General features: G+C 42.0%; 2 protein-coding genes across 2 annotated transcripts in view; both read right to left on the reverse strand.

Annotated features, from left to right (window-relative positions):
* The window catches only part of LOC125480965 (dermatan-sulfate epimerase-like), a 167,759-nt gene that overhangs the window by 133,908 nt on the left and 18,091 nt on the right, over window positions 1-15,760 (reverse strand). The gene's annotated exons all lie outside the window — the stretch shown is intronic.
* LOC109920370 (5'-nucleotidase domain-containing protein 1-like) overlaps window positions 1-15,760 on the reverse strand; it is a 39,184-nt gene that overhangs the window by 11,402 nt on the left and 12,022 nt on the right. The window contains exon 2 of the mRNA XM_048597406.1: window positions 15,199-15,367. Within this exon, the coding sequence (XP_048453363.1) occupies window positions 15,199-15,367 (169 nt within the window). The remainder of the gene's footprint in view (window positions 1-15,198; window positions 15,368-15,760) is intronic.

Below are 15,760 nucleotides of genomic sequence, written 5' to 3' on the forward strand. Positions count from 1 at the left end.
AATGATATACGAAACTTTTGAATTGTTGATTTGTGGGAGTTTGTTTTTCATTCGGCATACTCCAGCATCTGCAGTTCCTACTATCTCTCATATCAAAATAAGCATCTGTAAGAGAAATGAATGAAAAAAAACTCCCACAAATCAACAATTCAAAAGTTTCGTATATCATTTCTCACCATAAGTTTTGAATCCAAAACCTGATTTAGATTGAAAGATGATGTGTCCTACCTTTTGAGTGTCATTCCTAACTGACAAAGCATCACTTCCTTAATACTGCACTGGAATGATGGTGTTGAATTCTGTATTCAAGCGGTGGAGTGGGACTTAACCTGAAGCCTTATGTGTTAGAATTGAGAATGTGACCAACTGAAGCATAGCTAGCACGAATGAAATTAAAAAGTGCCAAAGTGATGAAAAATAAACAGATGGTAGGATCACTGTCCTCACCCAATGTTATGCTTGATTTCCTCCATTACTATTAACAATTCTAATCCATTTCCTGTTGCCAGGCCTGGAATTGGACTTTGGTGACAAAAAAAGTAGTACCTAGCAACTGCCCGCCAAAAAGTCCACCCATTAGTTAGAAGTATCTCTGGATTTTGATTTGAAATTAACTGAGGAATGTAAAGGTATGAAATACCAAATGTACCACACTTTCCAATTAAGCTTTCTTAAAGAGTTTTATGTACTTTGCACCATATCATTTAAAATACTCATAAAAGGTTTTCCTCCGTGTACAGGATTTGCAAATGAAACACAGTTAATTCCATCCTGTACATAAAGTGGTGAAAACAAACTGTACAGAGAAGCTAGGGTGATTGATACTGACTGATGACAATGATAATCAGATTAACTTAAAGTGTATAGCAAAGCCAGCTGCTCTAACTGGGTGTGTTAAAATTACACTTTTTGACAGGAAGTGAACAACACATTGACTACTTCAGAACTAAAAATGGGAAATCGCATTCAGAAAACAAATAAAATTTGAACTATTTTGTACTTCTAAACACATTTCATGTCAAAATAACTAAACTTGTCTGATACAAACTTGAAAACATCAGATTACAATATCAGTTTGGCTGAAGAAGGCTTTTGATCTGTAAACTGAACTTTCTTCTACTAAGCTGCCTATGGCAAACACTAGGAAAAATTACAAAGTGAGCCTTAAAGTTGTCTGCCTGCTTCAAGTTTCACTTCTCTCACCTTGATTTTCTGGGATTCCCCACATACAGCAGCATCTCCTCGTTTACCTTAACGATAGTGGTGGGCTCTGCCTTGTCGGCAAGAATCTCACCAGCAGGCTGAGTTACCACTGTTCCAGGAAAATTGTTTTGGGCTGTAGGGAAAGTCAGAATGGCCCCACATTCCTGCCCTGTCACTTACTTCTCAGGATATACTTTACCTTCTGTTCTTCCTTCCACTTTCCCTCTCCATGGCACAGCTCTTGTTAAAAAAAAAACACTTTTACATGCAAGATTTTCTAGTTCTGGGAATAGTTCTGTGACCTGAAATGCTAACCCCTTTGCATTCGCCATGGACATTGACAACCCAAGATGTATTTCCAGCAGTTTCCTGTTTTGATTTTAGATTGTCAGCAGCTGCGGTATTTTGCTTTTGCACCAAATTGTATGCAGATCTAAGAAGTGTCCTGACCACAGAATAGTTCCTGGGGCTTTAAATACATTATTTGGAAACCAAGCATATTGTTTGCTTTCTTTCTATAATGCTAATGAAATGCACATACCTCCCATTTTAATTCCCAAATTTGTAATTCCTTGCATTTGTCATTATTAAGCCTCCTGCAAATCCAGGTTATTTGCGCATTCTGGAAACAGGAAGTCTAAAGATTCCATGCCACACTCAATTTCTTTTAAAACCTCTGCAGAGGTGATTCCCCTCTGCTTCTTTCTCTTTAGCCATGTTTAATCCACGTTCTTGCTTGACCTTGGATACTTACAGACTTTTTAAAATTTAGTACAATGTATCACATGGAATATCCTCAAAAATGTTCCTAAGGAGAGTCAGGCAGAATATTGCTTCTGGAGTATTGCTTGAACCAATCAATGGGTCATTCTGGTGTAATTATTGAACTGGCAGGGTAGGAGGCACTGAATGCTCGAAGGGATCAGGAATTTGAACCCTTTAAAGGCCATATGTGGACCTCCAGGCAGAAATCAAGTAAGACTTGTTGATATCTAACTGTGGACTTGAAACAACAATAATTTATGTTTATACAGCACCTTGAATGAAATGAAACAACTCAAGGTACTTGTCAAGAACACGACAAAGTAAACTGTAACATTGAGCCACACGTGGAACTGTTACGTCAAACGGCCAAAACCTTGGTCAAAGTGATAATATTAAAGGAAGGGTCTTAAAGGAGGAAAGCAAGGTGGAGATGTATTTCAGAGCTTCGTGGCTCGGGGAGCAGAAGGCAAAGCCATCAATGGCTCCACGTTGTAATTAGGAATGCACAAGAGGCCAGAAGTCGAGAAGTGTATCGATATACATATGGATGACAGGCTGTAGGAGACAGAGAAGACCAAATCCAGGGAGCGATTTGAAAACAAGAATGAGAATTTTAAAACTAAGAATTGCTTAACTGGGAGGCAATATAGGTCAGTGCTGGGGAAAATAGATTTAGTGCAAGTTACCCTCACATATTCCACATATATTCCATTTGCCAAGTTTTTTGCCCACTCACTTAAACCTGTCTACATTCCTCTGCAGACGTCTTTTGTCATCCTGTCCACTAGCCATTTCACCTATTTTTGTGTCAAAAGTACCATAAACTTAGCTGTAGTATATTCACTTCCCTCATCCAAGTCATTAGTATATACTGTAAATAATTGTGGCACCAATACTGATCCTTACGGTACTCCATAGATTGCCAACATGAAAATGCCCCTTTTATCCCGACTCTCTGTCTTGTCTTAGCAAGCCAAACCTCTATCCATGCTAAAATACTACCTCCACCATCATGGGTTCTTATCACGTAGCCTTATGTGCCATGCCTTATAAAAAGCCTTTAGAAAATTCAAATGTATTGCATCTATTGTTCTTGATTATTTATCCTGCTTATTATCTCTTCAAAGACTTCAAATAAATTTATCAGGCATGATTTTCCCTTCCTGAAGCCATGCTGACTCTGATTGTATTATGTATTTTTAAATGCTCTGCCATTATATATTCTTTTGTAATAGACTTGAATATTTTCCCAATGACAGATGTTAAGCTAATTGGCATATAGTTACCTGGGGTGTAATCTTATAGGAGCCTGGGTGACATGGAGTATGGCGGGATTTGTGGCAGAATTGGATGAGAAGTTCAGTGAGGCCTATCTTGATATCAGGAGCAACTTGTTATTCATTGTCAATCAATGTGGCAGGTTTCTCATGAGACAGCGGCAAGTTAAGGGAGATTATAATTAACAGAAATTATACCTTATAAAATGCCTTATTAACATCATGTCTCACATCATTAATATTCAGCTTCCTATGATACCAAACAGCCCGAACAAACCAGATGTTAAGATTTCTTGATATGGCAGAGTGGATACCTACCGACTTCAGCTTGCCCTTTGTTCCAAAGGGCATCCAGGTTGGACACCAGGCACCAACATCCCAGGGTGTGAGGTTAGTGCTCCATGGGCACCAGAGGACATCCCACCACTGCCCCCCCCCCCCCCCATTCACCATGGTAACTAGGTCCCTGCCTGGAAAGCAGAATGCCACACGTGGGGCAAATGTGAGGACTGTGCAGCTCAGCTCCGGACTGACAATGCTTGTGTAGGTGCACAACAGCCTTTTAAACGGTGGCACCAGAGCCAGGGATGCCAGTCAATTTTGGGAAATCCCAGCAAGGGTGATTTCGTCCAGGAATGGCAATGTGGCAAGGTGGGATTACAAGGAGCCAAGTGGGACACCACAAGGGTGGGAGAGGTAGTTACTGAAGTGAGTTTGGTACGATGAAAATGTACTCGGCCTCATGGTGAAAAAAAACCCTGAAAAACTTGACACAACTGGCACTTAACCAAAATATGTCAGAGTCAGCATTTTGTCTCCTCTCCATTTTGAATAGGGTGTTACATTGCCAATTTTCCAAACCGCTAGAACTTTTCCAGAATCTAAGGATTCTCAGAGGATTACTACCTGTGCATCCTGAAGTCCCTTAAGACCAATCTTAAAACTTGCTGCTGTGACCAAGCTTTTGTTGATGTGCTTCAGTACCAAATTCTGCTTTGTATCACATTTGTGAAATGTCTTGGAATACAATAGTATATGAAGTCATGTTGTTTATGTTTTGAAGTAGCTTTTCAGCTGGTACACATATGACTAATTGAAAAATTTCATCCTAAAGCTTTGTATGAGGCAATTCTCCAACTTCCGCTTGCTCCATACTTCCTGAAAGCTGTGCATTCTTGTGTCTCATCTATTGTCCAGACTCAAAAAATACACGTACACCGAGAAGGAAATCTTTTGGCTCAGAGCACCTGAAAATGATAACCAACTGCATCACTTATTTTACTCCAATGATCTTTGAAAAAGCACCAAATTAAGATGAAATATATGTTTTACATTATGAATTGATCTTGTTATCATTAAATATTCAAGAAACTGTGACCGCTACATTGTATGTTCTTGATTAGTGAATAACAGATGGGAAACAGGTTGATTATTGGCTCGGAACTGACTGTACTCCCGTACGCACACTGAACGTCTTCTATAACTGCATACATTTGTTTTATCACAGTTTAATGTGAGTAATAGTTTAATCATGGCTGCAGGCACTAAATGCAGCGAGGCAGTCAAGGATTTATAACATCAAAAATTGCAGAAATTACGAGGTTTATCTCCTTCATTCATCTCATAATTTGTCAACTTGATTTCACCTTGTAAATGCCATACAGTATCTTAGACAGTACTGAATTCTTAAAATACCACTGAAGTCTGGATTCAGTTAGCCGCTATCGCACTCATGCTCCAGGGACTGTGAGCTCATTTTGGAAACCTCATACTTTCAGACCATTCCTAGTCTGCATCACTTAATACAGGACATTTGTATACTATAATATATAAAAGGAAGGCTGGATAGCTGAAATGAATGATACAAAGCATGCTCCAACATTCAAACAAAATGTTGAACAATTATGTTTATTGTGTTAAATTTACTGTTTAAACTAAATTGTGCAAAGTACAGCTGATTTAAATGCTGCAGGGTCATTCATGCCGAAATACAGACTGTGTTAAATCTATAATTATTATGAGACTAAAACACATTCTGTTCAGAAAATTAATGAGAGTATAATACTAATTACACCAAAAAGAGGTAAACTTTCTGATCCACAGTTCTGTTTCACAAAGTATCTGAACATAATTCATAGTGGTCCTGGGGAAATATTAAAATGGTACAGTAATCAAGTCAGAAAAGTCAGAAGTTAAAAATTCACTTCCGCCCCACATTCGGTATTACTGCAACAGGAAGTGGGCACAGGCCTGACTACAGAAATAGAAGTAATGGGCCCCCAAAGAGATATTAATCCAAGGTTGCAGACCTGGGTCATTGCAAAGCCAGTATTGAAGGTTTGACCCCCTCTCCCGCCTCCAACACACCCCCTCCTCCTGGACACCACCCCAAGGCCTCCTACCCTCCCTCGACCTCTTCATCTCCAACTGCTGTCGCGACATCGATCGCCTCAACCTCTCCACCCCTTTCACCCACTCCAACCTCTCCCCCACAGAACGTGCAGCCCTCCGCTCCCTCCGCTCCAATCCCAACCTCACCATAAAACCCGCGGACAAGGGAGGCGCAGTTGTAGTATGGTGCACTGACCTCTACATCGCCGAGGCCATACGCCAACTCTTCGACACCTCCTCCTACCGCCCCCTTGATCATGACCCCACCCCCAACCACCAAAACATCATCTCCCAAACCATCCACAACCTCATCACTTCAGGTGACCTCCCACCCACAGCCTCCAACCTCATTACTCCCCAACATCGCACCGTCCATTTCTATCTCCTTCCCAAAATCCACAAACCTGACTGCACTGGTCGACCCATTGTCTCCGCCTGCTCCTGCCCCACCGAACTCATCTCCACTTATCTCGACTATTTTCTCCCCCTTGGTCCAGGAACTCCCCACCTACGTCCGTGACATTACCCACGCCCTCCACCTCCTCCAAAACTTCTGATTCCCTGGTCCCCAACACTTATCTTTACCATGGACTTCCAGTCCCTATACGCTTGCATTCCCCAAGCAGATGGCCTAAAGGCCCTCCGCTTCTTCCTGTCCCGCAAGCTCGACCAGTCCTCCTCCACTGACACCCTCATTGCTTAGCTCAACTCATCCTCACCCTTAACAACTTCTCCTTCAATTCCTCCCACTTCCTACAGACAAAGGGGGTGGCCATGGGTACCCGCATGGTCCCAAGCTATGCCTGCCTCTTTGTAGGATACGTGGAACTATCCCTCTTCCAAAGCTACACTGGCCCTATCCCCCACCTCTTCCTCCGTTACATCGATGAATGTATCGGCGCTGCCTCGTGCTCCCACGAGGAGCTCGAACAGTTCATCCACTTCACTAACACCTTCCACCCCAACCTTAAGTTCACCTGGACCATCTCTGATACCTCTCTCTCCTTCCTGGACCTCTCTGTCTCCATCTCTGGCATCCACCTGGAAACCGATATCCATTTCAAGCCTACCGACTTCCACAGCTACCTAGAATACACCTCCTCTCACCCACCTTCCCGCAAAAAGGCCATCCCCCTATTCCCAATTCCTTCACCTCCGCTGCATCTGGTCCCGAGATGAGGCATTCCACTCCCGGACATCTCAGATGTCCTCGTTTTTCAAGGACCGCAACTTCCCCTCCACAGTGGTCGAAAATGCCCTCGAACGTGTCTCTCGCATTTCCTGCAACTCATCCCTCACACCCCCTCCCCACAATAACAACCAAAACAGAATCCCCCTTGTCCTCACGTGCCACCCCACCAACCTCCGGATCCAACGCATCATCCTCCAACACTTCCGCCGTCTGCAGTCCGACCCCACCACCAAAGACATTATTCCCTCTCCACCCTTATCTGCTTTCCGGAGGGACCACTCTCTCCACGAATCCCTTGTCCGCTCCATATTCCGCATCAGCCCCACCACCCCCGGCACTTTTCTCTGCAACCGCAGGAAGTGCTACACCTCCCCCCTCACCCCCATCCCAGGCCCTAAGAAGACTTTCCACATCAAACAGATGTTCAGGTGCACATCTGCTAACGTGGTATACTGTATCCGCTGTTCCCATTGTGGCCTCCTCTACATCGGGGAAACAAAACGGAGGCTTGGGGACCGCTTTGCGGAACACCTACGCTCGGTTCGCAACAAACAACTACACCTCCCAGTCGCGAACCATTGCAACTCCCCCTCCCACTCCTTGGACGACATGTCCATCCTGGGCCTCCTGCATTGCCACAATGATGCACCCGAAGGTTGCAGGAACAGCATCTCATATTTCGCTTGGGAACCCTGCAGCCCAAGGGTATCAATGTGGACTTCACAAGCTTCAAAATCTCCCCTCCCCCAACCGCATCCCAAAACCAGCCTAGCTTGTCCCCGCCTCCCTAACCATTCCTCCCACCTCAAGCCCCACCCCCATCTCCTACCCACTAACCTCATCCCGCCTCCTTGACCTGTCCGTCCTCCCTGGGCTGACCTATCCCCTCCCTAACTCCCCACCTACATTCACCTTTACTGGCTCCAACCCCGCCTCTTTGACCTGTCTGTCTCCTCTCCACCTATCTTCTCCTTTATCCATCTTCTATCCGCCTCCCCGTCTCTCCCGACTTATTTCAGAATCCCGTTCCCCTCCCCCATTTCTGAAGAAGGGTCTCGACTCGAAACATCAGCTTTCCTGCTCGGCCTGCTGTGTTCATCCAGCTCTACACTTTGTTATCTCAGATTCTCCAGCATCTGCAGTTCCTACCATCTCTGAAACAATTTTAATCCCACTGCAAAGACTCTTCTGAGGATGCCTACCCTGAAGAAGTTACCCTCCTCCCTCCATTTTCTGAAGAAGGTTCTCGACCCAAAACGTCAACTTTCCTGCTCCTCTGATGCTGCTTGACCTGCTGTGTTCATCCAGTTCTATACCTTGTTATCTCAGATTCTCCAGCATTGGCAGTTCCTACTTTCTCTCTAATGAAGGTTTAACATTGGGCTGATTAAATATCAAAGCAAACCTTGTCTAATACAGACAGAAAGTTTGGAAGACATTACTCAGGCTCCCGAAAAGTTTGGAGCTCCTTTACTAATGCCATGATAAAGGCATAATACCAAAGTGGAATTGGGGCTGGGACACCGTGATCAAAGTTTCCAAATCAAGTTGCAAGTATAAAATATCCTTCCTGCTCACTCACCTTCACCTCCCTCATATATATTCCTGTCCCATTCAAGTCACCCTATACCAATTTACGTATCCAACAGAGCTTCTCATGCCCTTAGAACCACACTCTGCCAATTTACCCATTCTCCATTGTCCCTTGTGTCACCCTATACCTATCAATCCATTCCAAGTAGGTTTTCAAATCCTCTACACTATCCTATGCCCCTAATCAGCCCCATGGCATTTTATAGCCCTGTTATGCCACCTCATAAATCTCTAAACACCAGTCTTTGCCCTTCTCTCTTAGAGCCAACTCACAACATCCACCAGGGGCAACCTCAGGTAGCATGCTGACAATGGTGTCACAACCGGTGATGGTGTCACTACTGGGAAAGAAACACTCTCATTGATAACAAAAAAAATCAATTTATCAAAATCCCTTCAATTAATCCATTATGGAAACAAACATTCCCATTCAATAAGCAGTTGGAGGTGCCTATCAATAGGTACCCCATTGTGAAATAATACTTTGGAAAATTAGTCATGCAGCAGAAATCCTATGATGACTTAAGTAAACCCAGGCACTCAAGTGCTTTTATTGAAAAATTGTTTTTTAAAGATTTTTTTTTACTCCACATATTTGCCTTTGGCGGTTCCTTGACAGCTTTGGCAGTCTCAATCAGTTTATGCGCTTGTTACACACAAGCATCGCTTCAGGAAATCACCACTGGCCATATCCCAGTGACTTACAGGACTCACTCAACAGTGAAAACCAGATTGTATTAATGGTCGTCTTTCAATCACTATACTTGATGCAAAAGATCAAATACAGAGGGAAAAATAAGCATTGTAATTTACTTTGCAGTGGAAAGAATTCAATGGCAACTATATCACAAAACTATTATAGTGCTGGTCGGAATAACGAACTGTTTTGCAATCCATGACAACTATTCTTAGCTCCTCTTGCCACTCTTTTGTTGAACATTATCCAATATTCAAATTTCCTATCAAGTCATTAGATTATCAAGTTGTCAAATATCCAACAGAAACAACCGATATTCATCTACCACCTTTAGCATAATAAAACACTACAAAGCACTTCATCAGAGGATTTTAAGCAAAATATAAAACCAAACCACATTGGCCAGGAGGATACGAAGCCAGATGGCGAAAGATTTGTCAGAGTAGATTTTAAGGAGAATCTTAAAGGAGGAAAACGAGGTAGAGATATAGTGAGGCCTGGGTGAGAAATCGTTTCTGACTATAAGTGCCCCATATTAATGACAACCTTTAGTGGTGGCTATAATTAAACTTTAACTTCTGACAGTTATTTTATGAAGAAATGTGACAAATGCATGCTTTACTACAGATCATTGAAGTCTTAACACTTTCTGGGCCCATAGGGAGATGCTGTTTCCAAGCAAAGTCAGGTCAGCTTTGGCCTCCTCATGTGATTGTTGCCTAAGTCAACTGTTTTTGCCAACAGTGAATTTTGTCCAGATACACCACGATCTATCCTTCCACAGAAGTGAAATATTACAAACACAGAAGAGGGTTTATGGGGCAGTTGTTAAAGTCAAAGACTTGCAAACATGTGGAGAACAGCATGAATGAATGGGGAGGGGGAGGGGGAGGGGGAGGAGAGGGAAAGCTGCATGATCCATGAGAAAAGAAACAGTTAGCATCTTCACTAATTTAGATGTTAATTTAAAATGGATTGAATGTATGCGATTGAATTACAATTAAAGAGGCTATGAAACCTACCACTAGCACCGTCATTGAGAGAAAGATCAACAAATCCTTTAGAATACAAGTGGTGGCCTAGACATTGGACCACAATTTTTGGCCAATAACAAGTCTCTTGAATCCCCAATATAGTGGGAAGGGAACATAGTCACTATGAGCTAGAAGAGCACAACCTGCCATATTGGTAACGGTTGAAAAAACAAGACCGGCACACACAATGTCTATGCCTGGAATAGACATTAGGCTCTTTATAACACACCTAATATCTCTTTGAGCCCCCAGTGCATAACTGGGTTCCACTGCTGGCTTTACTCAGGGAATCTAAGAGTACATGTGCAATACTTATCTGAATGTAACATTTTCTATCCACATGGATAAGGAGAACCACCAATTCGATTGGGACAACACCAGGATCCTGGGACAGGCAAAGCAGAGACAATTGGGAATTCCCAAAAGCCTGGTACTCCACTAAGAAAATCATCAATAAACACATAGAGCTTGACCCCATATACACTCCACTGTGAAAGAAAACCAGAAGTGAGGTAATCCAGCCCAGCGGACACCAGAATTCAAATAACAGGCGGGAAAACACAACGGCGCTTCATCGGAGGCTGCACTGTTGATGTTACCCAGCAAGGTAATGAAACGTCTGCGGAACAATGAACCAGCTTGGCGAGCCAGCCAACTACAACATCCACAACCCGAGCTACAAGTTTACTTTAAACCTTAGTGAATGTAACATTGCCATTGTTGCTTCTGGCCTGACTCCTGCCAGTTGTTACTATCCATTCCCAAAATCTCCACTGCTGTAACACTTTCACCTACTATTGTCCAATGTTATCACTCTTCATTCCACACATACCGGAGGGTTTTCAATTGTGTTTCTCCTGCAACCTCCTGTATTTACATACATGAGGCCAGAGATCCAAGAAATGTGGCTCACTACTCAGGTGCAAGGAATATGACCTATGCCTTTAAGTGCCCACATTGGGCTTGTCAAGTTTTCAGGTCAATATCTCTTTAAGCAATTCGAAAGATCAGTCACCAGATTCTTGTGTTGCTTACTTACAACAAGCAGTACGTTATCTTTAGAAGTCTTGACAGTTTGCAAGATGGAAATCAGTATGACATGCCTTTCGGCCTAGCAGATGCAGGAGATGCTTAAGAAGTGCAGTAAAAACATCTGAACAGACATGACAGAACAAGAAAATAATGCAAACTTTTAATTTAATTGAAGCATTTCCCAAGTCTTAAAGGCGCAAAGAATTCACAGAAAAATGCTGGACCACAGTTGCAGTAAAACAACTGGTTCTGGCCTGTAGCACAGAATCTAATATTTTACAAAACTTAATCAGTGAATGGTGAGGCTCTCCCACCAATGTACAGTAGTTATGATCTTGGAAAAATCTAAATTCTTTTATTCAAAACTGGCACTGTAAATGACAATGATAATTTTCAAATATGTAACTAATGGTGGTCATGTACCCTAATTACCTCTCATATCGGAGAAATATATCTTTGTTTTGCCTGGCAGACATTGCTCAATCTGCAACAATGGGATGAATCGAGACAATTTTGAACAAAAATCTATTCCCCAGTGGGTTCTGTTTTTTTACTGTCATGTCAGCATTCCAGGGAATAGCTTTAATATTGTGGTTACTAGTACACTCGTTCCTTTTGTCATAACTGATCAATAGTTATATCTTCAAAAGAATTAAAGGGATAAGAAACAAACTCATTCAGAGTCTCCACTGAAAGCTGATATATATTTAAATAAAACGACCAAGAAGCTGAAGATCTGAAACAAGAATAGAAACTGCTGGAGAAACTCAGCACATCTGGCTGCATCTGTGGAGAGAAAGCAGAGTTAATGTTTTGAGTTGAGTGAGCCTTCTTCAGATGTTTTGTTGCTGCCAGATTTGTTGAATTTCTTCAGCAATTTCTGATATATATTTAGCTGTGTCTAACTCTGTAAACAAGAGGTTTAATCAAAAGTAGAGTAGATTTCTCCTCAACTGACTGACTGTTTTCTTCTACTTGACATTCATTAAGCAGTTCAGATAGAGGCTGCACAATGCACAAGGCTGCAATGTGTCCATTATTTTAAACTCAGAAGTGGACTTTAGCACCGTTGATTTTTCCCTATTTCTTAACAGGAAGGTGCTGAAGCGAACAGTAGCATCAGAAATGCTACCCTGGCTAAGATCAACTAATTTAACGCAAACTAGTAATGAATCTGTGATGTCATGTTGATTGTTGCTTGGAAACCATAGAATCATGGAAAATTACATAATTACATAATCACACTGTTCGGCCTAAACACCCTTTAAAAAGATTTATCGACTTAGTTGCGTTCCTTTTTCATTTCCACTAGCTTCAGGAATTTTTTTCAAGTACATAGAGTTTCTTCTTAATAGTCTTAACAAGAGTCTGGATTAGGACGAGAATACTGGAATCCTTTCCGGGTTCAGGCCTCATTTGAGGTCAATTTTGTCCAACTGATTCCCACCCTGTGCACTGTGCAGCCTCTTTGGGAGCTGTTTAATGAATGTGAAGTAGAAGAAAACAGTCAGTCAACCACTTGAGGAGAAATCTACCCTACTTATGACTAAACCTCTTGTTTACAGAGTTAGACACACCTATATACATATCAGAAATTGCTGGAGAAACTCAGCAGGTCTGGCAGAAAAAGAACTTCTGAAGAAGTCTCTCTGGTCTAGAAAGAATAACTCTGCTTTTTCTCTATAGATGCTGCCAGACCTGCTGAGTTTCTCTAGCAGTTTCTGTTCTTGTTTCAGATCTTCAAACTCTGTTGTAAAAACTGATGCAGAAATCCTGCTAAGTGAGTGTCAAATACACAGTAATGAGCAGATTAGCTGAAGCAAAAGGTGTTTGAAGTATTGTTTTCAATATTTTTCATGCTAGCGTTGGAAGGCACAATCCTTTTTAGATTGTAGGGAAGTGGTATATCCATTGGCTTCAGGTCAGGTCTGGGTGAAGAGCGAAGGATTGCATTAGGTTCTTTTACTGTATACATCAGAATCTTATGACACACAGAGGATCACATTGTTAAGACTCAGCAATAGCGGAACATCCTTTAGATGCCTATCTAGCCATAAAAAGACTTCGGTAACTAAATTTTAGATTATTGTTATTGGGCTAGGAGAAAGACTAGTGCTCCTTTGGACTCCATGTAAGAAACTTTGGCTACTGCCACACTGGCATGCCTGTCAATCAAATATACAAACTCACAGATGACCTCTTGTGGGTCACATAGCTAGCTGGCTTGCGTTCGCTACCTATTACCTCAAAGCCCTAGGTTACTGACACTCTGACCTCTTGATGGTTCAGGTCTCATAGTGAATATTGGCTAGTTCGTTGTCTAAAAACCACACAGAGGAAGAATTTATCCTGATATCCTATAAATGACACAGAAGTTCGAATTAGATGTTCGCGATGGCTCCCACTTGAAACAGACAGGTAAAGGCACAGGCCCTTAGACTAAAAACGGGCATGACCCAAATTTCAGGATGTATCAAGCTTACTGGAATGCAGGACGAAAATCCTTGAAAGTGGGCCTTGTACCAGCTTTGAATGTGAAATGGGCATGATGAAACCCAATCTCATTTTGAAAAGGGAATTGGATAAGCAGCTGAAGAACAAAAAAAGGAGGGTTATGGGGAAAAGGGAGTGGAACTTATTAAACAACTCTCTCATGGAGTCCACAGAGAATCACTGTGCTGATTGGCTTCTTCCTGTGTTGTAACAATTCTACAATATCTTGCTTCATGAATATTATTTTATCTGAGAATGATTTGGATAGTAGTTTTAAATGGTATGTAGGGGCCACATCAAGAAATATCCTGTTTCTCTAGAGTAATACAAATTATGTAGATGCCTTAAATACGTGCCCACTAATTCTGGTGATCATCACAAGAGTTGTCCACAATGGAACTTATAATTCAGAGTTAGTTCTTTAATCTTAATTACAGTAAGCCTTACATAGAAGAGACTACAGACATGAGGCAGGATGCTACAGGCCTTCTGCTATTAAGTTTCAGGAAGTGGGGGGAGGGGTTTGAAAATTTCCTGGGGGCCTACCGCCCTCATTCTTTCCTGACCTCTTATCAATTTTGTAGCGGACAGAGAGGCCTAGGGCATCTCATGTCCACTCATCCAAATTGAGGCACGTAGTGGCCAGTTAATTTGCACATGAAGGCTGCCTCTTGTCCAGCCCCATTTTCGATGCTGGCAGAAGTCAGAGACAATGAGTAAGTCTTACAGGTCTCGCTCAAGTGTCAGCTAAGAAGAAATGATACTACTCCCCCAGCTGCTCCCTTTTCACTTCGGATATCACCTCCAAGTTCTGCACTCACCTCTGCCCTCCCACCTGCTGACCTGATGAGCTGGGAAACGCTTCCACCAAGTAAATTTGCCCACAGGAAACTAGATCATGTTGACAAAAATGAGACATTCTTTACACACAATTGGCACAAAAGGGGAAATTGTAAAAGCAATTTCAAAGGGAAACACAATGTGTACTGCATGAGGAAAAGGGTGCTGTTTGGTTGGTAAGTGAATTCTGATTGGTCAAGGCATATATCCCTCATCCCAAATTCAATGATTTCTCTACTACTGAAGTCAGGCAAATTGAGCGACAGTTGCTTGTCTTCTCTCATCATCTTTTCTTGAACTGGAAGGTTAAATTTCTATTTTCCAAATCCACAATGAAGCCAAGGGAATTTTGGAAGATCAAAATCAATGTGTTCATTATCTCTGAAGGTCCTCATTTTAAAACTCAAAAATATAGACCATCAGGTCCAGAGGATCTGTCAGCTTCCCACCCATTAATTTCTTTGCTTTTTTTTCTCTGTCCTAATATTGGTTACATTATTTTTTATTCGCTTGAAAATAAATCTTCTTCCTTTCATCCCTAAAGGACCCATTACTTTTGGATTATTTCTTCTATCTGACAAACCTGCAGAACCTCTTCCCCCAGCCCATGTTTTCTCTCCTTTGTATTTCTCAGTTCCACTCATACTGATCTTGCAATGACCCGTTGCAACTCTGTCTTACCTGCTATAGCCTGCAGGCTGGGAATGGCAATGGTGCTGTATGTGTTAATGTTGCTGGTGCACCATGTGTGCACCTGGGTTTCACCTTCACCCTCCAGTCCTGTGACACCATCCACAAAATAGGAGCCCCACTGTTCTGACACGACTGGCCACATCTTCTGCCTCTTGCTCTGGAAACAAAAAGACACATGTATGAAAGGACGAAAGAGTCAAGAAATTGTAAGGAGTGATGGTCATGTCTTGCAATAGTACTTTTTCTCCCAGATATCATTTTGAAAAAGAATTACTTTCAATGCTACTGTTTAAAGCACAGTGCATCTTAGCCAGGTTAAATGAAGTACAGCCCAAGCCAAGCATAATTAATATTCTGTTGTACTAAGTTTGAAGTTGTTTCCAAAAAGACTACAAATAATAAACAAATCATAAGGTTGTCTTGATAACACAATATACAACCATTGTGTTGGGGAGCCATTGGCCTAGGAGTTTGGCAGAACTCCTGACTCCATTTTCTATTTGAAAGGGGCTACAGAAATATTAGAAAACAGTGAAGCAGTAAGACCCAG

This window comes from Rhincodon typus, chromosome 5 (assembly GCF_021869965.1).
Source record: "Rhincodon typus isolate 14 chromosome 5, sRhiTyp1.1, whole genome shotgun sequence".
Taxonomy (NCBI): Eukaryota; Metazoa; Chordata; class Chondrichthyes; order Orectolobiformes; family Rhincodontidae; genus Rhincodon; species Rhincodon typus.